The sequence below is a fragment of the Dendronephthya gigantea genome, unplaced genomic scaffold (genome assembly GCF_004324835.1).
Source record: "Dendronephthya gigantea isolate DGI-Jeju-01 unplaced genomic scaffold, DenGig_1.0 000015F, whole genome shotgun sequence".
Classification (NCBI taxonomy): Eukaryota; Metazoa; Cnidaria; class Anthozoa; order Malacalcyonacea; family Nephtheidae; genus Dendronephthya; species Dendronephthya gigantea.
The window spans coordinates 1,465,348-1,490,818 of record NW_021163025.1 but is presented as its reverse complement, the minus strand read 5'-3'; the positions used below and the strand labels follow the sequence as shown (position 1 = coordinate 1,490,818).

Below are 25,471 nucleotides of genomic sequence, written 5' to 3'. Positions count from 1 at the left end.
AAATGTTTAAACCGTTGCATTATTACGAGACTTTTGCAAAACAACAAGTGTAGTTCAAGACAGGTTTTTCCCTTTCAATCACAGAAAAAACTAATTTACATTGTATTTGCATAAGATCATTGAAAATCGTAAGATAGCCTATTCTATACGTATAACTCATGTACCATATTTCTTCTCCAAATCCCATTTTTGTGAATCATCTTCTGTATTGCATTCGGCCAACGACACGACTCCGCGACCAAATTTGTTCCTCATGCAAAAGTTCATTTCTGCACTTTTTATTAATTTATCTTGGTACTGCCATTTCTATACACGAGAAAGAAGAATCTTTTTCAACCTTTGTATCATCTCGCGCGGAAAAAATTACCATTTTTGACAAAATCAACCATTTTCCCGCGCGTAATAGCTACATAGTCTTACAAAGCTTGTGGACTTTATATATTTCCCCCAATTTACAACATTTTGCCACCAAACTCATTTTATATCCTTTTTTAGCTTAGCTGTTGGATTTATCACATTTTTTTAATTCAGAATGCCTTGCTTACAGCTGGAATATTTAAATGAACAGTGAAATAACATTGTGTGTAAACCATAGTCAGTTTATCAAACTAAGTCCATGTTTTGCAGAATTCTTACTTGTAGAGGATTGTTGTCACCACAGTTCCCTAACAGCACAGCTTGACCTTCCTCTGCCTTTTCTGCCACCAGGCACCATTGTTTATGTCTTATCTTATTACCGTACAGTTGAAATTCCTAAACAAATAAAGATAAACAATTAAATTAATACAACTATAATGCATTGTACCACACTGATTGTAATTATTATAAGTTAAATAAAGTAGAAATATGAATAATATTTTGATAAGAAACCCAGTTAGACCAGGATGAGGCAGGAGAGCCAGGGACAGCTTCCCCTCCCCCCAGAAACATTTGAATCTAGAAAAGTCAATTGGGCAAATTTTTATCGAATTCTACCAAAATTTGGGCAATTTTTGCTAAAGTCAGTGATAGTTCAGGCAATTTGTACTTGAAATTTTTGCTGATATCATTCACTTGACTTTTTTTTGGGAGTAGGTCCACCCTCCTAAATGCATATTTCACTGAGTATTCCAATTGCAGATAAGTTAACTGTTATATATTGCCTGACATTATTAGGAAAAGTGAAGCTGTGCTTCTGCACTGGGTGAAGTTAGCATACTCTAGGAGCTTCATTGTGCAATAATATTTGGTAATAAGGTTTGTCTCTGATCCTCTACAGTAACCTACCTGATTTCTACCTTGTTTATGGCATTCAAATACTTCAATGGCACCATCGAAGCCATGCTCAGCAGAATCAAAACAATTATTGTTACGTCTTATCTCCCTGAATGATCAAATGAATAAAGCTCATAAGAGCAATACAACACAAGCTACGTACCACTGGAAACATTATAATGATTTTGCAATGGTTTGCATTCAGGTTACCCAGCGAAATTTGAACTGTTCACTTTCTATGTATTTCAATTTATATATATATTTCTCAGTGTAAAAATAGCTGTGCAATCCCAGAGCTCCGATTTCACCCTATTCAGGAACCTCATTTAACTAACCAACAACAAGTGCAAGTTAAGCCTCACCTCGCTAATACACAATACATACACACCCGATAAAATCTGGAGCTTCTGATTTTTGCTCTTTTTCAGTGTCATGGTCCACAGGTTCCTTTTCAGCATCATGGTTCACAGGTTCTTGGCTTTGTCTTTTACTGATCTGTGGATTCACAGAATTTACTTGGAATGATTCTTGTTTCTTCTGGATATTTTGGACATTGACCTCAAGATTGTCCAAACGTTTTTCCATCTCACCCATTGAGTTCACAAACTTTTTTATGGTCTCCTGAAATCTTTGAACACACTTACATTTTAATCCACATTGCAACAACAGAACAACTGGTGGTGGAATGTAACCCTACCAGACATCTCACGCACAATCTTCTGATGGATTTAAATTTGTCTGGTTTGGATGTTCACACAGTGAAAATGATGAAAATGTAACTTGTTCTGTGTTCTCACAATAGGAGACAAGACAATTTCAAGCATTTTACAAGCATCGCACAAATTTTACAAGGCTGGTTTTACTTTTTCAGATGCACAATGATGCACAATGATGAACAGTGATGTATGGTAGACATGAGAATTGGGACATGAGAATATAGCAGACTGTTAGCAGTTTAATGCAAACGAGCGTTTGTTTACATTCCTGCCTACCGGACATCACCTTGGAGAAGACTCGAATAACTGGCATATAAAGAGTTCCATATTTACAAAGAATAATAAAATTAACCTGACCTAGCAACTAAAAGCATCATGCTGCCTCATGCATATTACCTGTTTAGCTCTTTTCCAACATTAGGATCTAACTATTTGAGAAAAGGAAAACAAACAGGGTCAAAATAAGACTGTTTATTGCTAACATCATTTTAAAGCTAGATTATGAGTGGATTTAATTTGTATCTCGTTACATAAACAACTTTGGAAATTGGAAGTAATTTTCATTTTAACAACATCACATCTCAAGTCGTTTCACTACTTTGGTATTTAGTTTAATCCGCAAACAGCACAAATGATCTATTGATTACCTTTGTCCCCTCTGGCGCTGGTCGCGAGGTAGGCATGAACCATAAAATAAACAATAATGCAACCAAGAACAAGAAAAGCAAAACCGTCGTTCTGTCGGCCATAACTGCAAACAATTCAACGGCCAAAGTTAAAAATTATAAACACTGTTAAAGGATAAAAATGTTTAAATAGAAAAGTCCTGCATTTCGGTTTTATTGAAGAGTTAATGCAGTATTATTAAATCTGGTTAAAAGGTCTTTGACGAAATACACGTGAAGTATACCCATTTCCGGTTTTGCGGAAGACTCGCTGCTATGGCTTAGAATTCTGGGGGAGGTTGTTCGAAAGGTGTTAGCTTAAAGCCTTAAACGGTGGATACTAAAGTTCAAAATGGAAAACAAAATAATTTATTTATTGAACAACAGCTTTAATTGTCAACGGAAGTACATACTACACATTTAATTATTGCAACATAAATGCATGATGCATAAGATGCGGGTTCAGTCATTCACAAGATCTATGAGAGTTGAAGTTAAGCGATAATTACGATGGATCTATGAGAGTATTTTTTAAAAATCTCAACATATTTGAGTCGCACTAGAGCATGATGAGGCTGTTTTGGGGGACTAAAACCGTCCACAAAAAACAATCCCATGATGCAAATTAGTGCACTAGTGCTGGATCCACCCCTGTCCTGCTTGATAGGACAGAATACAGATCTATTCCCTATTAAGCCAGTCTCAGTCTCAAATTGATTTTTCTAAATCAGTGATAAACGGATTTTAACCGTGCAACTGTCCCGTGAGAACGTTACTTTTACGTTATTGGTTAGCTATGGCTAAAAATCAAGAATATCAGTCTATTTCCATTTTATTTACCAGTAGTGATTCCCAAGTCATTTGTCTTCATTTGAGATTTGACCGACACACCTTTTTTTGAAGCGACGTTAAATCCCACTTGATTGATCAACTGTATTGCATTCCAGCGAAAACTTTTATCATAATACTTGCACATGAGATTGATAACATAGTCTTTATTATTGTTGTCGTTGTCAGTCTGTCCAAATTCACCGTTAACTCAGTTACTCAGATCCCATTTTTGCGTTTCATCATTTTCGTCGCATATGGCTAAGGCAACAGCCGAAGCCGAACCCAATTTTTCCGACATACAAAAGTTCCTGTTTGCAGCTTTTATGAACTTATCTTGGAAACTCCATTTCTATATGCGAGGAAAAGAAAAAAAATTTGCAAACTTCCAAACATGCCTGTATGGAAACAGTGTAATAGTGCCTGCTTTCATGCTTAATTAAAGTTCACCATTGTAATATTGCAAGATCTTCTATCTTACTTGTAAGTATCTCTTGTCACCGCAATTTCTTAACTTGATGAATTCTCCTTTTGTAAGCACTTTCACAGCTAGGCACCAACGTTTATGTTTTATACTACCATTTTCCATTCGGAATTTCTTGAAATACGAAAACAAGTGGACTTAAAAGACACTGTGTGTCTCAAACAACTATCTTGGCATAATTCACTTGACTAATAGTAGCAATAGTGAAATTGATTGTAACAAAATAGGATTAGCAACGCATGCAGTGGGTAGCAATTGAGTCATCTACCTGATTTCGGCTTTTTTTATGACATTTATAAGTTTTAATGATGCCACCAAGTCCTTGTGCAGCAGAATCAAAACAATGATCTCCTCGTTTTATCTCACTGAGAAAGTAAGGAATAATGTGCATTAGAACATCAATTTGTAGATAACATCATGCACGTTTATTAATTTTATGCAGAGCTTTAGGTCCGTTATAAACTTAGGCCTTCATCAGTACAAACTAATTGACTTAACTAACTTAACGAACTAACTAATTAGTTATGTTAACTTTTAATTAACTATTTTAAGGCTTGGGTTAACGGGTCAAATTCTCTGCATAAAACTAATAAACGTGGTGTTTTCCACCAAATAAGGATTTAATTATTAATTCACTATGCAAAATTCCAAGAATATCACATTAGATACACACCCAGTTAAATTGAAAGGATCGACTTCTTTTTCGTGTTCTCCCTCAACTTTGTTAGCTTGGGTTACTGCACTCTCATTTTGAGAATTCCCGTCAAGCCTATCCATCAACCTCATTACAGTATTTTGATTTATCTCAATCTTCTCCAAGCGCTGTTCCATTTCGGCCTTCGATTTCACAAACTTTCTGACAGTCTCCTGAAACCTTTGAGGACAGTTATCATGATACAAATGGCAGCTATACTCCCAGCCGGGAAATGAATATCGCATGTCACTATCGTTTCGCTTTTCAGCCCATAGCCAGCCCATACACTACCTCGTCCCCGGCGCGTGTTTTTGTTTTAGTGCGTATATTATCGTCTCGCGTGAGGACACGCGCGAGAGGCCGAGGCGGGAAACTCGCCTGGCAGAAAATGTGTCGAAAAGTGAGATTTGTGTCAAACAGGAAGTTTTTGCAAAGATTTGGCGATCTTTTACAAACTTAAAGAAGAACAATGGTGTAAAGAAAGGTAAATTCTTATATTTCCTACCTTAATCTTTAATTATCTTGAGGTTTATAATGACTAAAGTCGTAAGAAATATGAATATTCCTATGAATTATCGTGGGCAAAAACCTTTTTGATACAAAATTCATTTGGACAAAACATCTTCCCTGCTCTGAAAGCAGTATGTTTCCATTCCCGAAATCGCACACAAGACACCTTCGGTCAATATTTCTTCCACGAGACAAAATATCGTATTAAAACAGAAACACGCGCCGGTGAAATGCAAAATATAAAAGGCGTTGCACATGGATATTCTCGACAACGGGTTTCATAGAACTATAGATTGATATTCGAATACATATACTTTTCATCAAAAATTCAAATGCCAAGATCAGCTTTAGTTAGGTGCCTGTTTATAGCTCCTGTTTATAAGCCTAAGCAGGTTATAAAATATTATAATGTTTCGAAGGTACCAGCTTATTTACACTACAAACGAAACTTTGCCTTTGGTTACAACATGTCATATATTTGTCAATAAACGCTATGCCAAGTAGCAATTTTCTCTCTTCCAGCTTTACCTCACCCAGGTCAACTAGCCACAATGTTATTATCCTAAGGCTATGTATATGAATCAAACAGCCTTCAGTTAAAATAACCGTAAGATACATCGGCTTTGCTAAATGAACTTTCAGCCTGTTCTCGTGTTGAACAAAATCATGGTAGAATAGACTCTATCAATAGACAATGTAACATCGCATTACCTTTCCAGCTCTTGTTTAGCTTCATATTCAGACTATAAAGAGATCGTAATAAAATTTAAACGTTCTTAATAATACGTTGGCATTATAATTTATTTACATTACAGTGGCAGGCAAATATAAATTATTATCCATGACACTGATGACAGTTAGTATGAGGCTTATTATTCATAGGTCATATTATAATAACCAATGAATTTCACAGTGTATCTGAATTTCAATATTCTTGGCATTTCGCATGGTGATATCACAATATAAATAAATAACTTGTAGCCTGTAGGTACACCATTTAAGTATTTAATACTGCAAAATAAACTTTCGGTTGTTAACCCGGGCATTTATCAGCGACAGCGAGTAGTGTAGTAGTGTTGTATCTCACTGACCGAAAACTTCGCAGTTGAAGATTAATTAAAGACCTCTATTAAGTGATGTGCGTACAAGGTATTTAGGTAATTGTGTTACCTTTAGTAGCTCAGATGGACGACGTGGCGACTGCATTTGGAGTAGAATAATTACTAATATTATAGCTAAAAACAACAATATGACTTGAGTCTTCTTTTTATCCAAATTCATATTCAGTTTAGTTAACGCAAATTTCTGCTAACATATTTGCTTTGGGACTCCATAATCATGGATCTTGCATACATGTCTACAAATGTCTACTGTCTACCCAAATCCTTGAAGGAAGCTGTGTGTGTATCTGCATAAAGCGGTTTTGTGTGAGCCGCCACGGTCGAGTTCTCACAATTAAATTGAAAACAATTAAAATCTTGAGAACAACTACATAATATAAACGGCAGGAAAATATCATTTGGTATCGATTGAATACACAAATTGAATATAATTAGTCGTAAATATTAAAGAATACTGTTTAGAAAATAACATGTATATAACGCGTGTTCTGATTGGTTGAAGCTCGTGTTTGGATCAGGCCATCCAAACACGGAAATTTCGCGGAAATTTAAAAACAAATTTATTATGGTTTGTTATTTTATAAAACACTGATTACTTAATGGTTTCTGTGTTTGGATGATCTGATCCAAACACTTAGGAATGTTGCTCGAGTTAAGAAATACACGCAAAACCCTCGTTTAACTCAATTGTTAAACCCCGAACAAAGTACATGTACTCGGGCCATCTTTAGCCTCTTTAGTCCCCCCACCCTCTCGAATCTTCTGCTTTCTGTACAGAGGAGATATGGACAGAGCTCGACTCTTTCGATTTTACTGATGACGTTGCCGCGAGATAAGATGTGAAACAACTCTCTTACGAGTCAAACCAACCCAGGGCTAGTGCCAAGTGGACTTCTTTTCGAACTTCAAACCCAGAGTTATTTTCTCATCATACCCACGAGAGAACCCCAGTGGTTTTCGTGGGGTACGCAGCTGAATTGGGGGTTTTGATCAAACATGGCCTCGTCAACCCGCGCGCATGTCTTCGTCCGTTGTTTCACGATCCCAGTGAGCATACGACATTGTTTCAACATGGATATTAAGACATTGCTTCAGCGTCACGAAATTTCGCATTATTTCGCATTATAAAAGCCGCGTGAAACACCTCTGTCAATATATCCTCCGTGCCAAGGGCGACTCGCGCGCGCTGGCTTTTTGTGCGCGCGCCACTGAGCTATATTATTATGTAGCTCGGTGGCGCGCGCGCAAATTCGTTAAAAACGCTGGTCGACGCCATTTTGATTGCGTCATGAATTGAAAAATACAGTTTGGAATTTTACGAAAAGATAATAACGCCGCCAGGGAAAGGTTGAAAGCAAGGTTTTTAGATCGGAAAAAAAACAGAACATGGCCGGAACAAGCTTGCCTGTGGATATTTCCATCCTGGAGGATCAGGTTATTGAGGTGACCGAAATGGAGGATGCGATGGAGGAATGCATGATGTTTGTTAAAAAGTTGAGCGAGACGAGCTTGACCGAAATGGAAAAGGAAAAGCAGAAACTTCAAGAACTTTTACAAAAGGCCGAGAAAGAAATGAGAAATACAAAGCAGGCTTTGAAACGGAGTTGTTCGAAGCGCGATGAGTGGAGGGATAAATGCTTGTTGGAAAGAGACGTGAAGACTCACGCTGAACGACAACTCAAGGATGCGAAGCAACGCATTCAGAAAATGGAAACGGTCATCGAGGAGCATAAGAACAGTATGAAAAGCTTGCAACAGCAGAAGGCCCGCAGCACAGAAACGGCGAAGGAGCTGAGGGATAAAATCGTGGCTGAGAAAACGAGAAAACAGCAGCTCGAAGGTGAACTTTGCGAGGCTAAAAAATCTTTGGAAAAAGTGAAGTCGGACAACGAAGAGCTACAGAAGCAATTGCATAACGAATCTCAAAAGTCGATGCAACGTGCGAACATCGGGGAGGATCATCTCGCTGCGCTGAAAAGACAACTCGCGCAGGAGAAAACGCAGTTCGCATCCTTCGAGAAAGAAAGCGCCGGACGCATCCGCCATCTTGAGGAGAAGATCTCCGAGCAGCAAGCCATCAACAAGAGGCTGAGCGACGAAGCCGAGACGAACATCTCCGAGCTCGAAATGAAGTTGAGCACAAGCGAAGAAGCGGTGATTCAGCTAAGGAAATGCAACGAGGATCTGCGTGAGAAGTTGAGCGACGTCGAGAAGGATTCCGAGAAATTCGAAGGAAGATTCGAAGCGTTGCGCTCGGAAAACGAGGCACTGATTGATCAAAAAGACACGAGAATTTGTGAGTTGGTCGAACAACTTAAAGAGACCAAGAAGAAATTGACGGACAGCGAGATGGAACTCTCAAAAAGGGATGACAAGGTTAGTCGGAATACCTCTATTCCTATGTTTGAGGTTTTACAAGAATGTTTACAATCAGATAGTTCCATGACGGCATGGAATTCAGGAACGTCTTTTCGTGGAAAGTCGTTTACCCAAAACACGTTATCTGTTTATCCTTCATGTTTTGAGGTTTCCATGATGGACGATGAACACTGTAATAGCTAAATGAATTTTAGCTCAATCCAAAATAATTCTGTGTTTAATTTGTTTACGATTTAGAGAATCTTTCGAATAACAACACCAGTTGGTGTCCTTAGTCATAAATATGTTTCTTCAATCCACAGAACCTGTTTCATCCTTGGTACTCTTGGGATAAAACGAGTTCTGAGTCGGGAAAAAACATATTTAATCCCCAACTTATTTTTATGTGATGAAATATGTATTGAATTTCTTAGACAATGGAGTCGAAACAAGAGCAAACGGAGAACAAATCTTGGGCCAACATTGTGGACGAGGAATCCCTCCAGGAACTGCAAGAAAAGTACGACAAACTTCACGAGGAACACAGTGTCATCCAAAGACAATTCGCGCATTTGAAGAAGCACCGTAATCAAGTGCTTCGGGAGAACAACGAGCTTCACTACCACGTTCAGATGGCCACATTACAACTGGCATCCGGGAACACGCGCTTTCGTCAGCAGATCGATCAGTTTCGAGTTCGTCTCCAGGTCGCAGAGAGCATGTACGAGGACAAGGTTCTGGAGTGTAACATGCTCGATAGTCAGCTGAAACAGGTGTTTAACGGGGAAATGTACGCAGGGGAAGTTGTTTACCCCGGACACGGGTACGTGTGAATGCACAGTGGAGATTTTGGGTGTTGGTTATTTCATTGGAAGAATGCAAGTTTTAGGAATGATTTACTTGAATAAAGGCACGCATATAAAATAATCCTCACGATTCTTGCTCTTTTGCGACTGAGGGATTTTAAACCTTGCGTTTACACAGCCAAACTGCAGGGGTTAAACTCGGTAGACAAAGATAAAGTTATGCGAAAATTCTATAGTGAGAAATAACTCTCTTACGAGTCAAACCAACCCAGGGCTAGTGCCAATTAGACTTCTTCTCGAACTTCAAACCCAGGGTTATTTTCTCATAATACCCACGAGAGAACTCCAGGGATTTTTGTGGGGTATGAGAGTGAATTGAGGGCTTTGATCAAACATAGCCTCGTCAACCCGCGCGCATGTCTTCGTCTTGTCTGACTATCCCAGTGGGCATACGACATTGTTAATTAAACATTGATTTTAAGACATTGCTTCAACGTCAAAAATCGACGTTGTTTCAACGTTGAATTAAGGCTTATGTTTCAGCATAAAACCAATTGAGTGAAAAAGGATTTGAAAAACGTTTGATCAGAGCCGTATTTGGTTTCTCTTAAACAAAATAATAGTTTTCTGCTCGTTTAGTACGGGCATGACTTAACCAGGATCTATACAATAGTCACTAGAAAGTACAAGTCGATTTATGTTTCAATTCTCATAATTTGAGTTTTCACAATCGCTGTTTCCTTTCAAAATGTTACCTTCCTCCCGAATGTCTGGCAGATGTTTGAGATCGTTAATCGCCGGCAGTTTCCGTTTCGTTAACCTTCGTAAGCCGCCGGAATCCCTCGACTGTACGATGAACTCCCGTGGGGGCAATGTGACGTGATCGGATTCGTGAATCACTATGTAATCATTCAGTGTCGGCCCCAGAAATCGTTTATTTCCGCGTGTGATCGTGTGACGTCCGCCACAGAATCGTTGAGACATCGGAAACAATGTGAGATCTTGGAACCCAGTCCCCGGGATCATGTCTGCCTTGAGCTTAGAAATTCGATGCTCGTCATCGACAACTTTCTTGTTTACATCACGTGATCGCGGGATTCGAGCCAGCGGTTGACTTTTGGGGAGAGAGGGTCGAACCGAGGCCTGGGACGGTTCGATTTCGACGTCTTGATCACACGAAATGCAACGAGCCTTCTCGACGTATCTAATGAATAGAAATCACAAAACATCAATTCCATTAGCCCGCCTACCTATAATACGGTCCCCTAGGGTCCTCAAGTACCTCTTAAATCCCGCGGGATCACGCGGCACTTCGTTTTTGGCAACCAGTCCCTTCTCTTGGGCGGCGCGAACTTCCTTAATCCGTGCTTCCAGCTCAATCTTCAAACTTTCCATATCTTCGCGGTTCAACTTCATTGCCATTCCGGATTGCATCTCGTTCAACGTTTCTCGCATCGCCTCCTCCAAGCTCATTTGGTTCGCCATTTTCTCAAGGGCGTCGCCCAAAGCTTGGTCAAGCAGCGAAAAACTTTCATCAAACACACTCAGACTAACCTAAACACAAATATGAACGACTCAAATCAAAGATACAGGCACTAAGTTCACTGTATATAAGACTGAACCTTGTGTGTATGAGACTGGGGTATATGGAAAACCTAAATTAGTGTAGAATTTTCAAGACTTTAGCTAAAAAAACCGCGGTTTAAAAGCGGTTTATAATGACCATATGCTGGAATCCTCACCTTATCACGCAACTCATCTTTGTTCGCTTTGTCGTCGAACTTCGTTGACAGGAAAACTTTGTCTACTTTGTGTTCGTTCATTTCATCTAACGAATTCTGAATGTCGGAAAACGCCGACTCGTGTCGGTTGAATTCGTCGACAAGTTCGTTCACGGTCTTGCTGAGTTTCGTCTGTTTCTGTTCCAGTTCATTAATCTGACGGTGGACATGGTGTAAGGCGTTGAACTGCTCCGTTTCCTGATAAAAACGACAGAATTAGTTGTTAAGATCTCAAGGTATCATCACAAAGATAAAGTAAAACGGTTCAGATTTTTTCACCCTCCGGACACATCAGTTTAATAATGTATCAAGCGTTATCGGTTAGACACTGCTTTCAAATGTTGACAGAGCTTCAAAATAACTACATCCAGTGATCCAGACAAACCAACCTGGTTTTTCTTTTCCCCCTTCAAGACGTTAATAGCCTCACGAAAAGACTGAATGTAATTCCGGCATGTTTCCACTTCCAATCTGACGTTTTCCTGAGCGCGTTGAAATTCTTCCCTCATGCGCTTCATCTGCTCTAAGCCAAGACGCATGGCGTATGCGACGTTCTGTGGATCACTGGTATCATTTAGGGCTGCTTCGAATACTTGTTCTATGCGGTCCTCTATATCCTCTTCCGGCTCTTCGCTCTCGTCATCAGATAGCAAGTATTCTAGAATAAAAGTTGGGAAAGATAATTTCATTACGGATTAAGCAACGTCTTGAAACTGTTGCAAAATATTTACCAGAATGTTGATGGTTGCCTATATTATATCCCTAGTTTTCCATACCTTCAGTTAGTTCTTTGTCCTTAGAGTTATCATCACCTATCCATTCTTCACCCTGAATGTCTTGCTTATCTCCAGCATTCATCTTTGCTATTTTTCGAATATCTCCAGAACTCCCCTTGGAGAGTTGCTTATCTTTGGTCACTCCCTTTATCCCATGTCCATCCCTAATGCCTTGGTTATCCTCATTTACCACTTGTATCGCATGTTCACCCCGTTGTGTCTCCTCAGCAATGGTGGGAACAAACTGACGAGGTTTCAACTTCAGCGGCAAACTACCTTGCCTTCGTGACTGTTTACTTTTCTTAGCTGAAAACCCGGCAGTTTTTGATCGAGTGGGGATTGGTGCCAATTTTGATGACGCAAGCACGGGCTGGGTGACCGGGCGGTTTGGATCGTCGACTGAGTTATCAATCCACTCGTGTCCAGGTTCCAAGCTTGTGACACACTCACTGTATTGAACAGAACTATTACCAATGTCTCCCAATGGTATCGAGTGCTCTATATTCGCCGCAAACTGCCCTGGGTTCGAGTTGAATACGTTGTTATTGGGATCGACTTGCGATATCAAACTACCCACAATGCTCTGTAAGCGTTTCAAATTTTCTTCAAGCCCAAAAACTTTGCTTGCCAATGTTGAATTACGAGCATGCGCAGAAACATTCGATAAGACACTTTCGCTTCGTTTCAGTTTCGGCTGTTCGACAGTTCGAACCTTTTGCATTTGCGTTTTGTGCTTTCCAGTGTCGTCGTTCGTTTTGTGATTGGAGACATCGTGCTCATTCGAGTAATCTTCGTGCTCATTCCAGTAATCTTCGTTCTCCTCGATGATCGTGTTTTCATCATTGCGTGCAGTTGTATCAACGTCGGAACGAATGCTTGACAGCTCATCTAAGAATGAAAAAACTTCTTTGGATCTGTAGTGGATCATGATAGGCATCTGTGAGGAAGGTTCACAAGCATCGAGAAAGATTAAAAGTGAAACACTGAATAAAACATTGCAGAGCAGAAAGCACTGGACCTGGTATTATAGTAGCAACAGTCAACACTCAGTCAGATTAGCACAACTGCAATGGTTTAAAGAGAAACATTACAAAGCAATAAGGATAATTTTAGACAGCATCCACTGATTCAGTCAGGTTAACAGTACAAGCTGCAATTACCAAAAGAAAAAACCTACATAAGATGGTACTTGAAGAAGACAGGGAAAAAACGAAAAATCCTACTACACATAATCTCACATGCACGAGACCAACCTTGATCAGGCAAAGTATTCTCCTGTGTTCCATTTTCCAGCAATGTCAACTGGTCATCATCAAACGCTTCCAACTTATCATCGCCCACTACGTGCTCATCAATTTCGTCCACTTCATTTTTCACACCAATGTGCCCGATATCAAGAGTCGTAATCACAGTAACGAGAACCTCACGAAGATGTAGCAAATTCACCGAAGCATTATCAACTCCTATCGCTAAATCCAAAACTTGCGAGAGCTTTAAGGCCATTGCTGAATCGAGCTCAATGCATTTGAACACCGTAGAATGTGACGAGAAATATATGGATGAATATCCTACAGTGTTGCTACCATATTTACCGTTAACAAGCGAAAACAAACTCTTGTGTTTGATAATAATAATTTGTTTACGATAATTGGTACTTGGCAACGTTACATTTAATGACAAAAACGGGGCCATTAGTGGGTAATTACGTTGTTAATTAGTTTTCCATTTTCGCGGGAAACATAGTGGTACTTTTTTTCAACGAATGCATAAACGCACGGACCACCACGTCAATATGAAATCTTTTCGGCTAGTTTAGACACAAACAACGGTAACCCACTCTGCTTATTACAGAATACTAGCTACACTGCCAACACTGGACCACCACGTTCGAGAGTTCTTTTTCAGGTAGTTCAGTTCAGGTAGACAGTCCACGAACCATCACAGTTCGTTGTAGAATACGTGTTACCGTGGCAATTCTTCGATTTCTTTCCAAACGCAAATCCTGACATAATCTTCAGGTGATTTTTTCGCCGCAAGGAATTCCACTAAGCGTTCTTTTAATCCGTTAAGATGAATATCAGTGTCAATATGATACGAAGATGGATTAAATTTCTCAGCAGAGTCGTTGTTTTCTACATATTGACTGCACAAAAGAAATTATATTATTATGCATTACTAATGCAATCTCGATTGTGATTGGCTAAAAACCTACAGATAATTCTCAATGTCTTGCCATCTACACGACATTGAAAATTATCCGTAGGTGGCGTAATTTTTTGCCGCTAGTTTGTGGTAAATAATGGCACATTTCCTCTCTAAAAAGGAAATACATAATAATAAAACATTTATTGAATTCGGTTTTTGCATGATATCGAGAATTATCAAGCCTCAGTTTGCGTTATCCGCCTCAGCGAATTACGCAAACTTCGGCTTGATAATTCTCGATATCACACTTAACCAGATCCAATAATTGTTAATTAATAAATTTAGAAGTTCATATATGAGTTTATTTCAAATTTTAGACAGTTGTTTTCTTCTTAGGCATTCAAAATTTGGATTAAATCTCGAAATTTCCAAAAGCAATACGGTTAGAAAAGTTGCACTTTTTAAGGGCGTTCCCTGTTGAAATTTCAAGGTGATCTAGCAAAATGGAAAATCTTAGTGACAAACAAATAGAAATCTCGCTGACAGCTGTATTTGATGGAATACAAATCATTCGAATCAACCAAAAAGATCGATATAGGTTTATACCTGTTGCCTTGATAGTTTGTGATTTTGATCCAAACACAATGTCCTCTATGACATGTTGAAAACTGCAGCACCTCTTGAAAGAAATCTTCCTTTTTCAAACCATGCTTTATTTTCTTCCTGTAGATTGTCTGAGCGAGTAAATCTTGTGGCAATTGTCTTGTGCCATCAAGATAATGCACATTGTAAAATAACTGACTTCTTTTGCTACATTGATCCTCTGTAAGGTGAATTTTAAAAAGTGAATCATTGTCTGTTGATGACACCTGCAACACTACTGGTGATGAAAATTCGGCAATTTAAAAACACAGTCCTTTGCCTGATGCTAACACGAAATCAATTCAGACAATAATTCTAACCCTGAGCTGATCGATTGATGCCTATAAATCAGGTTTAGGATGAAGTAAATAGGTATATTCAAGACATACATCTGCAGAATATCTGCACTTTTTCCATAGGGGAAATAAACGAAAATCTAGTACCTTTCGGATTTTCTGCCGAGTTTTTGGCTATAGATTGTGTTATTTCGGAGAACCAAACAGCGAGAGGTGGTTTGTTTTTCGGACGAACCTGTGTATTCTGGAGGAATCCTGCAAACATAAATTACTAATGGATGCATGATGTAAGAGAATTGTCCATAATGTTTTTGGAGTTAAAAATGCTGAACCATTTCAGGTCAGTGATTCAAGAGGACCTTCGTATAAAATTTATACATTACCGCTTTGTTTCAGAAGTATATCATTGATCAATCCAACCTCTTGTTCCTTTTGGGCTTCACGAAGTTGATATTTCAGCATCAAAAGTCGTTTCTGCTCCTTTTGTATTTCTGTCAGCACACCAAGAATCTCAGAAAATTGCCTGAACAAGAAAACTAACATTTTAATCAAGAAATTTTGATATTTTTCGTTGTCAAACTAAACAATTTATTTGATCCAAAGCTATCTAGATCTACCTAACTTTGCTCTAACGAACTAGTGATATTACATTGCTGTCATATATTACAAAGAAATCATCATGAAAAAGGCTTACACATCGGACTTGCACTCATCGGGCAGCTCAAACTCCGAGGTCTTCTCCTCCGAAAGGACTTTCATAGACTTTGACTTTTTACTCAGAAACCACTCTTTTGCTTTTTGGCATATTACTTCTTGACTTTTTAACTATTATCAAAAACCAAATGTACATAAATTTGTACGCAAGTGTTGCACTCCTCAACCTCAAGTACCATTACACCCGCCCAACGAAATTCATATTTCATACGCACACAACCCTTTTCTTATCCAGTATTTTAACCAACCTTAGTGTCTCTCTCTCGCAGCTTTTCAACCTCGTTTTTCAACTGCAAAAAATGTTCTTCTCCGTCAGGCTTGGCAGCCATGTTTGCTTTGTTTATGCACAGCGAGCCCAGGGACCAGGCCTTCCGCTTGGAACTTTAAATCTTGGCGCCAAAAATCAGAATAATTTGCGCATTTGCGTGACAAAAAGCTAGGGAGGACCCCCTTTCTCCCCCTCCTCTGAGATTCTACCCCCTCAGCAGTTGACTACTTAACTGTACAACTTTGTCCCCTTTTTTGCTTAGCATCGGGCTAAATTGCTAAGAAGAACTGCTAAGAAGAATATTTCAAGAAACAAAATTCACAGTTCAGCACTAATAATTTTGACAAATACCCTGACATTAGTGACATATACTTGTAAAGTCATATTTTACATAACTGTGGCCTTGAGTGCAGGAATTAAGTCCCTCCTAGTGAGATTCCGATATGTTATGAAAGTATGAAAAGTTCGCACAGTTTTCCAAGTTTTCGTCAAATTTAAAATCAGGGGTGGCGCCAGGAATTCTCCCGTCACAGGGGCTAAGGTCCCCGACAGGGGGGCTGGGGGGCTGAACTCCCAGTTTTTGGTTTATTGCTACAGTCCCATGGCTTAGATTTGGAGCCTAAGCTCACGAGGCGCCACCTTGGTTGGCGCCGAGGAAGAAAATTTTTGAAATTTGATTGTTCTAGATCTTTGGAAATTAGCATTTCAGAGTCTTATCACGGACTTTTTCATGAAAATTTTTATGCTACAAACCATGTACAATGTAAAATACTAAGTTAAATTTTGAAGAAGTTTATCTGTTTTATTTGGGAGAACTAAAAACAATAGAGGGCGACTCAATATATCTCCCGTTCATTCCCCGACGAATTGTTAAAATTTTCCCCGACAGGGGGGCTAGAGTCCCCCGACGGGGGGGCTGTAGCCTCCCTTGCCCCCCCTCTGGCGCCACCCCTGTTTAAAATCATCCACGCATTCCTCCCAAATAGGCAGGTCAACAGACTATTTTACAACGAATAAAAGTGGACCATTTGTGCCATTTGGACAAACTTGAATTTCGCCGAAAAGCGATAGGAATTGCACGATAAAATAAAAACATTTTCACGAGTCGTAGTCGTCGTCCTCCGAATGCGCTGCTCTGAAGAGAGACGAGGCAGGAACGCTGGAATTTGGCAGCTGTAGAGCAGTCCCTGATGTCGACGGCCGCAGGAAGTTGCTTGGAGTTGCAGGGAGAGCGCTAGATAAGAAATATGAGTCTTAAGCCGGTTTTCCACTAGCGATATTTTTCGCGCGAAGCGACATTTTACTTTTGTTTCAGAGCTCTCAACTGCAACCATCTAGAACAAGTTGCTCAAATACAAAGGAATAAAGTCGCTTCGCGCGAAAAATATCGCTAGTGGAAAACCGGCTTTAGGGGCTGTTTACATAAGCCCGGTTACCCGAGATTCAGCGAAGCGTGAGAGGACTTTGAGGTGTTGAAATGAGCAGATAACATGATCCTTGCAGTTGAATAATCACCACAACAATAGCATATGCTTGTTTGGTGTCATAAAGACTTATTTCAATACCTCAAAGTCCTCTCACGCTTCGTTGAATCTCGGGTAACCGGGCTCATGTAAACAGCCCCTTAATATAGGCTGGTTTTACAATGGGAGCTTTTTTTCCATCTATTCCCACTCAAGACTAATATAACTGGAACGTAAACCTCTCCATATTTGCCCGAGGCTAAAATGTTTGAACTGAAATACTTGACCTCAAAATTGCTTGACCTCAAAAGGTGAGGCAATTTGAAGAATTCAGCATAAATGCGAATATCTTAAAAAATATATAAACAACTGCCATGCGGCTAAAATACCCGGTAAATTATAGGAAATTACTTATGTAGATTCTCAAATATTTAGGCTTTAGTTGAAGTTTAGTTTTGACGTTTTCGTAACCAAAAACAGTTTTAAAATTGCTAAATAAAACAACGTCCAGTGTTTAGTATTACTGCTAAAAAGTCAAAACGTAATCTTAAACTTAAAAAAAAATAAATCGCACTGCAAATTGGCGCCATGGCTTCTATATTTTCCTCCCTGAGTTTGGGTTGAGGACAATCACTTCTGAGTTTTACAACGCTCAGAAATCTCATCAAGTATAATTTAACATAAAAACCCGTAAAAGGCCGTAACTTCACTCACTGGTTCTCAATCATTGATTTCGTAAACGTCGACGTATTGCTTATTGCTGTCGGGTTCGTATTCAGACGACTCGTCGTTGGCGTTGGCACGACAGGAGGATTACTCCCCGCAGAATTTGAGCTTCCCTCTTCCTTTTAAGAAAATACGCGTCATTAAACCTTTAATCCTCACATGTTTAAAGATAACACAAATCACAAAAGAAAGCTATCGCAAAACAACCGTACTTACATCTGATGCGTAATCGTCTTCATCGGAATCAGAGTCGACATTTTTGTTCTTTTTTATCTTCTGTTTTCGTGGCCCCTTTTCCTTTCGTGTGCTCGTCGCACCAGAAGTCACTTTTTTCCTATGATGTACATGAGATAGACAAAACAAAAAGGCAGATTAAGGCCGTTAATTTAATGGCTGTCTCATTTGGGGGTAGATGAACGTATTAAATGAACTCTTTTGCTACTATATTTCATTTCATAAACGGACAAATAGCCGGTACATAATTCAAGTTAATTTCTACAAATGGAAACAAGCTACTAAAACTAGTCCATATTCTTCCCCATCATCCATAATTTACAACCAACTATTGCAATTTCACTAATTTTATGAAGACATTTTTGAGATGTATTTTTTTACTAAGATAAAAATTTGGTCAAATCAACTCCTAAATGAACAAGTTTACAGCAAGATTTCACATCAAACCTTTTAGGCTTAGGTTCATCAAGATCTTCTGCTTCCTCTTCATTTGTTGGAAGGTCAGGAATATTTTCCACAAGTTCTTTCAAAAAATCAAACTGGCTTTCGGAGGTGATGCACTGCTTTCTGTGGTGCAAAAGAAAATAAAAATTATATAAAAGTGGAAGTGGTTGTTGAGACTTTATGTTAACCCAATAAATAGCAATGTAACTCCAATTTGATAAGGTTTTGTCAACATGTACTTCTTCGTGGGAAAAGCATAACATAAGGCTGTTAACAACATCAGGATAGTTAACAACAATCTCTACCATGTACATATGTCCTAGCAGTTCCATCGTTTTGGCACCATCCCCATCATGTGATGCCCCACCTGTGATGCCCCACCTGTGATGCCCCACCTGTGACACCCCACCTGTGATGCCCATCTGTGACACCCCACCTGTGACACCCCACCTGTGACACCCCACCTGTGATGCCCCACCTGTGACACCCCATCTGTGATGCCCCACCTGTGATGCCTCACTTGTGACACCGCATCACTCCTGTCCAAATCCAACACTGTTACACATTCCCCTCTACACCTCAGAGCATCACATTTTTTGTGAATGGCTCCACAGTTATTTTACTTGTTAAAATAACAATAAATATACACATACAAGTGAGCTGTGGACATTGTCTTTGCATGTCTTGCATGAGTGCTCTTGCTAGCCGTCTCAAGTAAAGACTGCATAAATATTTCAAGTGCTTTAGCTATTATGTGGTTAAGGAATATTGGTGAATAGAATGCAAATACTGTGAATAGACATACTATGGTACCTTTAGTGTCAAAGGGCCTTATTTTGGAATGAAAATCATACTTTATTTCAAACTAGCAATAGCTGAGAAAATGGGTCACTGGTGTCATAGGGGACTGATGGTTGAACTTGAGATGTGTATGATTTACACTCAAAATTAAGACTCTTTAACCCTTCAGCAATTATCCTACACTAAGTGAAGTGATACAATATATTCATTGATTTACCCAATGAAGAAGACAGATTCATTGAACAACTGGAAATGCAGATTCTTACACAGGGTTTGCAATTCTTTTACAAGAGATAACTTTCTAAGAATGAAAGGATGTAGGAGGTGCAGGGGTTTCCCCCAGACACCTAGAAAATTTGCACATTATTAATATTGTGTCTTTCTAAGACACAGGCAGAGCTCAGAGAGATTCAAGTAGCAATCCTTGGAGCTGGCCACCAAAGCTTAAAAATGCTGGAAATAAACCCAGCCTGATTGGGAAAGGAAGATGGTCCATAAGCAGATACCATTACTGTCTACCAAATCATTACCAAGGAGGGATGCGGACGCAACTACCAAAGCATGCAAACATTTAACATGTAAATATTATCCATAGTGAAAAAAGCCAGTCTGCTATGAAGAGATCATTGTACTCTGGAGAAGTATAAACTGGCTGACATTCAGTAGGTTGAAAAGGGGAGTAGGGTGGGGACTGGGGAAGTGGGTGAGTGTTATACCTTTGCACTGTCTAAACTTTTTTCATGACAGTTCAAGAGAATATAATCTCCCAATCAAGAGAAATGATTAGATCGTCAAATACTGTTTATCATTGCATCAAAAGACAGGAATCAAACGACAGGCATCAAACAGACACATGCCAGAAACTTCATCTGTCAAACGGTGCCAATTAACATCCCGTTAATTATATTTTTAAATATTACAAGAAGGTAAACACTCAACGCAATCAAAACAAAGCATCGCATTTACATCCCCGTACATACACTTCCTGCGAAAACAAACAATGATGTTCCACAGCGATATACCACAGTCGTATTGCAGGAAAAAACGAACAAATTTCCTGAAAAGGATACAAAGGATTACCGGAACAGGTGCTGCTACTTTTCCAATGTCTTCATCCGTCTGCATTATCTTCTTGATCCGAGCCTGAAGGAGAAATATTAACGATGATCACACGATCGAGGGCTGTAAAATCAAGGCTGAATGCCGTAGAGACAACATACTGGTGGGAATCTGGCGTTGTACTTCTTTTTCGTTGGCATTTTGCTCACCAAAAGCGTATTTCCAGCAACAATCAACTTTTTTCCTGTTTTCGAATTTTCAAAGGTGACCTGCTTGAGCCCTCAGTCTAAAGCTGTGGTCTTTAGCGGTATCCCGGAAATCCGTTCGTACTTCATCTCGTAACTTTATTCTGTCACGGTGACGCCCATAATCACGCCTCGAGGTGGGATACTAGGATTAATAAATGTCTGTGTCACAACGCATGAATGCAATGTCTAATATGAAAACGTTCCAAGATAAACAGATTGCATTGTGACAGCTTCTTAACGTAAATTGTCATGAAATTTTGTCTTAAATATACAACAAAACTTCTGAACAGTCCTGATAAAGGTTCAGCCGAAAATCCGAGAAGTTTTCTTGCATACTTTACATTTAAGCAATAGCTGTGAATAAAATTATATTTAGGCAATGGCTGCGAACAAAATTGGCAAAAGTCCTTGAGTCCCGTTTCTTTGCCATGCGTGTGTGAATTTCCTGCTTAAAATGATATTTTACAGCTGGCAGCCCAGTGTTGATGGCTTGGTGTGTTTGAATATATCTCAAATGTGTTGGTCCAGTGTAGGTAGTATTCTACACTGAAGCTCATTAAGCTGTCATACTTCGTGTCTGAATTACGTGAAAAAGATATCTCAAATGTGATGGTCCGGTGTAGGTAGTCTACAATAACATGTTGTGCTTTGTGTCTGAACTACCTGAGAAAGATATTTTCAACGTGGTGGTCCAGTCACTACAGTGTAGGTAGTATTATACAATAAGCTGTTTATTGGTCCAGCCAAGATAGTTGTGGAAAACAAAACCATCTGTTATAATTTTAACGATGACGATCGTATTGCATTTACAATTTCCCACTCTCACATTTATCAACCACATTCACACCTAATTATATACCTTACACACACGATCAATTTGTTCAGTTTATTTGTGCAGAATTCCGATCGACTTAGACGGTAGTTGCATTAATATCAGGCGGAAGATCAAGTGTCTGCTGAAAGATTTGAAGCAGTCTTGTTCTCAAGTGATATATACGAATGCTCTTCCAATCTGTCCAACTCATACTTTCCATAGGAAAACAATTTTAAAGCCAGGTATACCGGTCGATAGTTAAAAATCATCATCCCATGATAGTCTGTTCACGCCATTGCATTTAGGTTTTGAAGAGTTAATATTTCGTCGGTTCGTGTTTGAATTTTTTCAGTCTGCGAACAGATTTATCGATCATTCAGCAAGTTTAACTATTCACAAAGTACTTCACTTAAAACGATAGTCCAAAATGACTAAAAATGGTCGTATCTTTGCCCACTCAGAAATTTCGTGTGCAAGGACGGAAGAGGATTATTAAAGTGCTCAGATAAGGAGTTTGGTTGACAGAATTAGCTGCTACTTGCTACCCCATACACCGTGCAAGCGGTGAAGTTGATGTGAAATGCACATTGAGGACAAATCATAAATAAACCGGACATGCATAAGCCATAATGTGAATCCATTCATTAGAAAACTGCGCACATTTCAGGCCCTAGTCATCGTTCCCAGCTGAATACGTTTTTGTGAGTTAAGAACTGCGTTGATTTTTATACAAGTAAATCGTCTTAAAAAATCAGTCATAAGTTGTCATTGCCAAGACTACGAAGATTTGGCGACTTCCCAGGTTTGCATGGGATCAAGGCTTTGTGCAAAAGCTGTTATACGGGCTCAGTTTGACGTACGTTTCCAACTGCTAATTCGTTGTAATACTCGTGAACATGTCTTGACATGACAAAAGCCGCGATTTCTTTCGCTACCAAACGACAATGTTTACCATCTGTAAATTCTCCTGAGTCCTGACACCAGTGTCGCCCAAATCAAATCTGTCAAATTAGTTTGTTCAGCGCAAAGAACAATTATACGATATCGATTTAGACAGCTACAATCTTCTAAACTTCTCGGAATTAAACTGCAAAGGTTACGACATGCGTGAATGTCAAATAACGATTTTCTTTTCGCAATGGTATTATTGTGTTAAAGTGGCCCTGACATTTCGATCTTTGAAGATGGCCCTAGAAAGGTGCAATAAATCTGTGACACACAAGGATTACATTACGGTGACACTGTGAACGACAAAGTAGTAGGCTTTTGAATAGTTGCCAGACCCACTCAATGAAGATTTTGCACGCTAACTTGAAAAGGATTCCTTGAACAATTTTTTGTTCTTATGTATAAAAAAATATCTTTTAACTTAGATGGTTAGAGAAAGTAACATTTTCTGCAGTTTTTACACAATTTTTCCAGTGGGACATGTCGCAGCTCTCGGAAGCTTTCGTCCAATTGGATGATGCTCTTCTATGGTTTCCAAAGAACGAAGCTATGCTAATGGTTGAAACAGAAATGTTTTGTAAAGTTCAGCCAATGAAAATCATTCTTGCGAGGAGCTGCGACACTACCCTTTCCAGATGGACTTCGCTTCCTGAGGATTCTGGTGAAACTCAGCCCACAATACCGATTCATTGTGTTCCACAATTCCACATTCGTGTTATCTGATATGCGGTTATTTGGCTGGAAAGTAAATCCAAAAATAGCACGATTGTCATAGCAGGCCCAACCAGGGGTCTAGAAAAAATTATTTTATACGAGTCAGCGAAAGCTTAGATGAGATAAACTGTAAGAAGAATAGCTCGAAGCAATTGGAAAAGCGGTTCTAATGAAATCCTCTTAGAACTTTGGAATCCGCTTATGCTAGAACAACAAAGTTGCTCGGCGAAGTGGATTTGTTAATTATAAGACTTTAACAGAACACCTCAGTATAATATATCATTCTGCCAATTAAAGCCTCAATTATTTAGACGACGTACATAAGCGTTCTGTTGAAATGTGCAGCAGAAAGCAAACATTTGGTTGGTAGATGTTGATTCGAAGCAACACTCCGCAACATCTTATCTCCTGGTCGAAATTCCAATACAGAAGAGTTCATCGGCGCAATGCACTGGGGCATCGTTTGGATTTTCCCGCTTTATTTTGTGGCTTTCGTCATTTTTGTTGCCGCACTTTTTTGCTTAATTTACTTTCTACGATATCGTGGGTCGCCCTTGGTCAAAGCTTCTCATTCGAATATTGACAATGGGATATTAATTCTGACGGCTCTGTTTTGCATAATACCAGTTACTCACTTTGGGAAGATGTCCTATTTGAAGTGCCTGTGTCGGTGGTTAGTTCAAAATATCATGTTCGCGATATACTGTGGCTTGCTCTTCACAAAAATACCGTATTTTACCCGAACTCGCTCGGGACGCAAGGCAGCCTGCGAACAGGCAGGCCACATCATTAAACAATTGCAGTCATCTGCCTTGCAGGCACGCAGGAGATTCGTCTATCCCTTTGTCTTCGTAATGCTGTCAGTCATGATCACCATGGTTACCATTCCATTCTCAAACGTTTCGAAAGTTGAAAATCCCACGTGTTTCTCACGCACTGAGCTGTGTTCCATTCTAAGAGATGCAAGCGTTTTTACATCCACAGCTTACACCTGGAGTCTACTTCTATCCCTCAATGTGGCAGCGTTGACCGAGAATCACGGAGCTCAAAAAAGTTGGAAAATTCCGTGGTTGATCTTCGTCGAATTTCTGTCATACACAGCCTTGCTTTGCTGTTCGATTTTGAGTCCCCAATGCAGCCACGACTCAGGCTGGTTTGACTTCATTATGTATCTAATTATCCTTATTAACCCTACGATATGCCTTGCTGTCCTCTATGTACCTAAAGTGCGACAAATTACTAGATGTTCATTCCATTTGAAATGCTTTAGAAAACCGTCCAGGGCTAACCAGAAAGTCTTGAGGCATTTCCATCGACATTCCGTCGGTGACGTTATTGTTAATTATTCGCCTGACGCCGAACATAATACGGAACAACACGAACACGAGGAAAAACGCGCGGAACTACACGCGAGCTTCGATCACGATTCATCTCGTCCTGAGAGTTCTCTTTCCAGCGCAAGTTCACGCTTGTTCAACATACCAAAATCAATCAAACTTGTTTCGAGCTTATTTAGGGCGAAAGAGACTGGGTACCGGCAATTATTTCGCCGGCCCAGTCTCTATGACAACGTTTTTACGCCAATCATCCCCTGGGATAAAGCCAGCCAATCAACGCTCACGACACTAAGCATTGCCAGTTTTGAAGATGATCAAAGCGAATGTGGCTTCGAATTGACCGAAATAACTTTTGACGAATTAAGAGAGAAATGACGGAATTTCTGAAATGCCTTAAAACTTCGGACGTTTAGGCTGGCACAAGCACAACTGGTATTAGTTATGAATATTTCATATTTTATAGTTCTTTTGTAAAAACATTCTCACAATCTGATATCCTTATGACATCTTCCAGTCAGATTGGATACGATTTCTAACCGACAACGTTCACACCGGCAAAATATGTAAAAAGATGAGTGAATCACAGAACAAATTATTGTACGTATAAATATTATTTTTCTTAGCC

General features: G+C 39.4%; 5 protein-coding genes across 6 annotated transcripts; 1 reads left to right on the top strand and 4 right to left on the bottom strand.

The window, feature by feature from the left end:
* Nucleotides 1-63: 63 nt before the first annotated feature.
* LOC114520088 lies at nucleotides 64-2,902 on the bottom strand. Its single transcript, XM_028540295.1, has 6 exons — nucleotides 2,618-2,902; nucleotides 2,367-2,398; nucleotides 1,643-1,882; nucleotides 1,267-1,363; nucleotides 637-753; nucleotides 64-306 (listed from the first exon to the last, which is right to left on the bottom strand). The coding sequence occupies exons 1-6, from the start codon at nucleotides 2,717-2,719 to the stop codon at nucleotides 157-159; spliced, it is 738 nt and encodes a 245-aa protein (XP_028396096.1). The 5' UTR covers nucleotides 2,720-2,902; the 3' UTR covers nucleotides 64-156.
* A 139-nt stretch (nucleotides 2,903-3,041) lies between these two features.
* LOC114520225 (polypeptide N-acetylgalactosaminyltransferase 2-like) lies at nucleotides 3,042-6,521 on the bottom strand. The gene is made up of 6 exons (XM_028540452.1): nucleotides 6,322-6,521; nucleotides 5,863-5,894; nucleotides 4,621-4,821; nucleotides 4,216-4,312; nucleotides 3,945-4,061; nucleotides 3,042-3,815 (listed from the first exon to the last, which is right to left on the bottom strand). Exons 1-6 carry the CDS (start codon nucleotides 6,430-6,432, stop codon nucleotides 3,675-3,677), a joined length of 699 nt encoding a protein of 232 aa, XP_028396253.1. The 5' UTR covers nucleotides 6,433-6,521; the 3' UTR covers nucleotides 3,042-3,674.
* Nucleotides 6,522-7,566: 1,045 nt separating this feature from the next.
* LOC114520189 (interaptin-like) lies at nucleotides 7,567-9,463 on the top strand. Its single transcript, XM_028540416.1, has 2 exons — nucleotides 7,567-8,648; nucleotides 9,065-9,463. Exons 1-2 carry the CDS (start codon nucleotides 7,659-7,661, stop codon nucleotides 9,461-9,463), a joined length of 1,389 nt encoding a protein of 462 aa, XP_028396217.1. The 5' UTR covers nucleotides 7,567-7,658.
* A 471-nt stretch (nucleotides 9,464-9,934) lies between these two features.
* LOC114520175 (putative leucine-rich repeat-containing protein DDB_G0290503) lies at nucleotides 9,935-16,125 on the bottom strand. 2 transcript variants are annotated; one of them, XM_028540402.1, is made up of 11 exons: nucleotides 16,039-16,125; nucleotides 15,771-15,901; nucleotides 15,460-15,599; nucleotides 15,224-15,331; nucleotides 14,745-14,961; nucleotides 13,247-14,136; nucleotides 11,994-12,881; nucleotides 11,607-11,875; nucleotides 11,179-11,415; nucleotides 10,719-10,990; nucleotides 9,935-10,640 (listed from the first exon to the last, which is right to left on the bottom strand). In XM_028540402.1, the coding sequence occupies exons 6-11, from the start codon at nucleotides 13,683-13,685 to the stop codon at nucleotides 10,139-10,141; spliced, it is 2,607 nt and encodes an 868-aa protein (XP_028396203.1). In that variant the 5' UTR covers nucleotides 13,686-14,136; nucleotides 14,745-14,961; nucleotides 15,224-15,331; nucleotides 15,460-15,599; nucleotides 15,771-15,901; nucleotides 16,039-16,125; the 3' UTR covers nucleotides 9,935-10,138. The 2 variants fall into 2 exon arrangements, with proteins under 2 accessions (XP_028396203.1, XP_028396202.1); XM_028540401.1 differs by having other exon boundaries at nucleotides 15,224-15,599.
* A 256-nt stretch (nucleotides 16,126-16,381) lies between these two features.
* On the bottom strand, nucleotides 16,382-21,043 carry LOC114520021 (dr1-associated corepressor-like). The gene is made up of 7 exons (XM_028540217.1): nucleotides 20,947-21,043; nucleotides 20,797-20,869; nucleotides 19,579-19,672; nucleotides 18,929-19,048; nucleotides 18,464-18,581; nucleotides 18,236-18,366; nucleotides 16,382-17,292 (listed from the first exon to the last, which is right to left on the bottom strand). Exons 1-7 carry the CDS (start codon nucleotides 20,983-20,985, stop codon nucleotides 17,157-17,159), a joined length of 711 nt encoding a protein of 236 aa, XP_028396018.1. The 5' UTR covers nucleotides 20,986-21,043; the 3' UTR covers nucleotides 16,382-17,156.
* Nucleotides 21,044-25,471: the final 4,428 nt, after the last annotated feature.

What these genes read in the sequence shown, in the direction of transcription:
- LOC114520225 (XM_028540452.1), bottom strand. Translation starts at nt 6,432, where the DNA reads ATGAATTTGGATAAAAAGAAGACTCAAGTCATATTGTTGTTTTTAGCT. An exon ending in GATCCTTTCAATTTAACTGG is followed by an intron (nt 4,313 to 4,620) that starts GTGTGTATCTAA and finishes TTACTTTCTCAG; the next exon opens with TGAGATAAAACGAGGAGATC. An exon ending in GTGACAAGAGATACTTACAA is followed by an intron (nt 3,816 to 3,944) that starts GTAAGATAGAAG and finishes CCTCGCATATAG; the next exon opens with AAATGGAGTTTCCAAGATAA.
- LOC114520088 (XM_028540295.1), bottom strand. Translation starts at nt 2,719, where the DNA reads ATGGCCGACAGAACGACGGTTTTGCTTTTCTTGTTCTTGGTTGCATTA. An exon ending in GTTGGAAAAGAGCTAAACAG is followed by an intron (nt 1,883 to 2,366) that starts GTAATATGCATG and finishes GTGTGTTCAAAG; the next exon opens with ATTTCAGGAGACCATAAAAA. An exon ending in GTGACAACAATCCTCTACAA is followed by an intron (nt 307 to 636) that starts GTAAGAATTCTG and finishes TCTCGTGTATAG; the next exon opens with AAATGGCAGTACCAAGATAA.
- LOC114520021 (XM_028540217.1), bottom strand. Translation starts at nt 20,985, where the DNA reads ATGCCAACGAAAAAGAAGTACAACGCCAGATTCCCACCA. An exon ending in ACAACGCCAGATTCCCACCA is followed by an intron (nt 20,870 to 20,946) that starts GTATGTTGTCTC and finishes TTTCTCCTTCAG; the next exon opens with GCTCGGATCAAGAAGATAAT. An exon ending in ACAATGTCCACAGCTCACTT is followed by an intron (nt 19,049 to 19,578) that starts GTATGTGTATAT and finishes TTTGCACCACAG; the next exon opens with AAAGCAGTGCATCACCTCCG.
- LOC114520189 (XM_028540416.1), top strand. Translation starts at nt 7,659, where the DNA reads ATGGCCGGAACAAGCTTGCCTGTGGATATTTCCATCCTGGAGGATCAG. An exon ending in TCTCAAAAAGGGATGACAAG is followed by an intron (nt 8,649 to 9,064) that starts GTTAGTCGGAAT and finishes TGAATTTCTTAG; the next exon opens with ACAATGGAGTCGAAACAAGA.
- LOC114520175 (XM_028540401.1), bottom strand. Translation starts at nt 13,685, where the DNA reads ATGGCCCCGTTTTTGTCATTAAATGTAACGTTGCCAAGTACCAATTAT. An exon ending in GAATACTTTGCCTGATCAAG is followed by an intron (nt 12,882 to 13,246) that starts GTTGGTCTCGTG and finishes TTTCATTCTTAG; the next exon opens with ATGAGCTGTCAAGCATTCGT. An exon ending in AAGATGAGTTGCGTGATAAG is followed by an intron (nt 10,991 to 11,178) that starts GTGAGGATTCCA and finishes ATTTGTGTTTAG; the next exon opens with GTTAGTCTGAGTGTGTTTGA.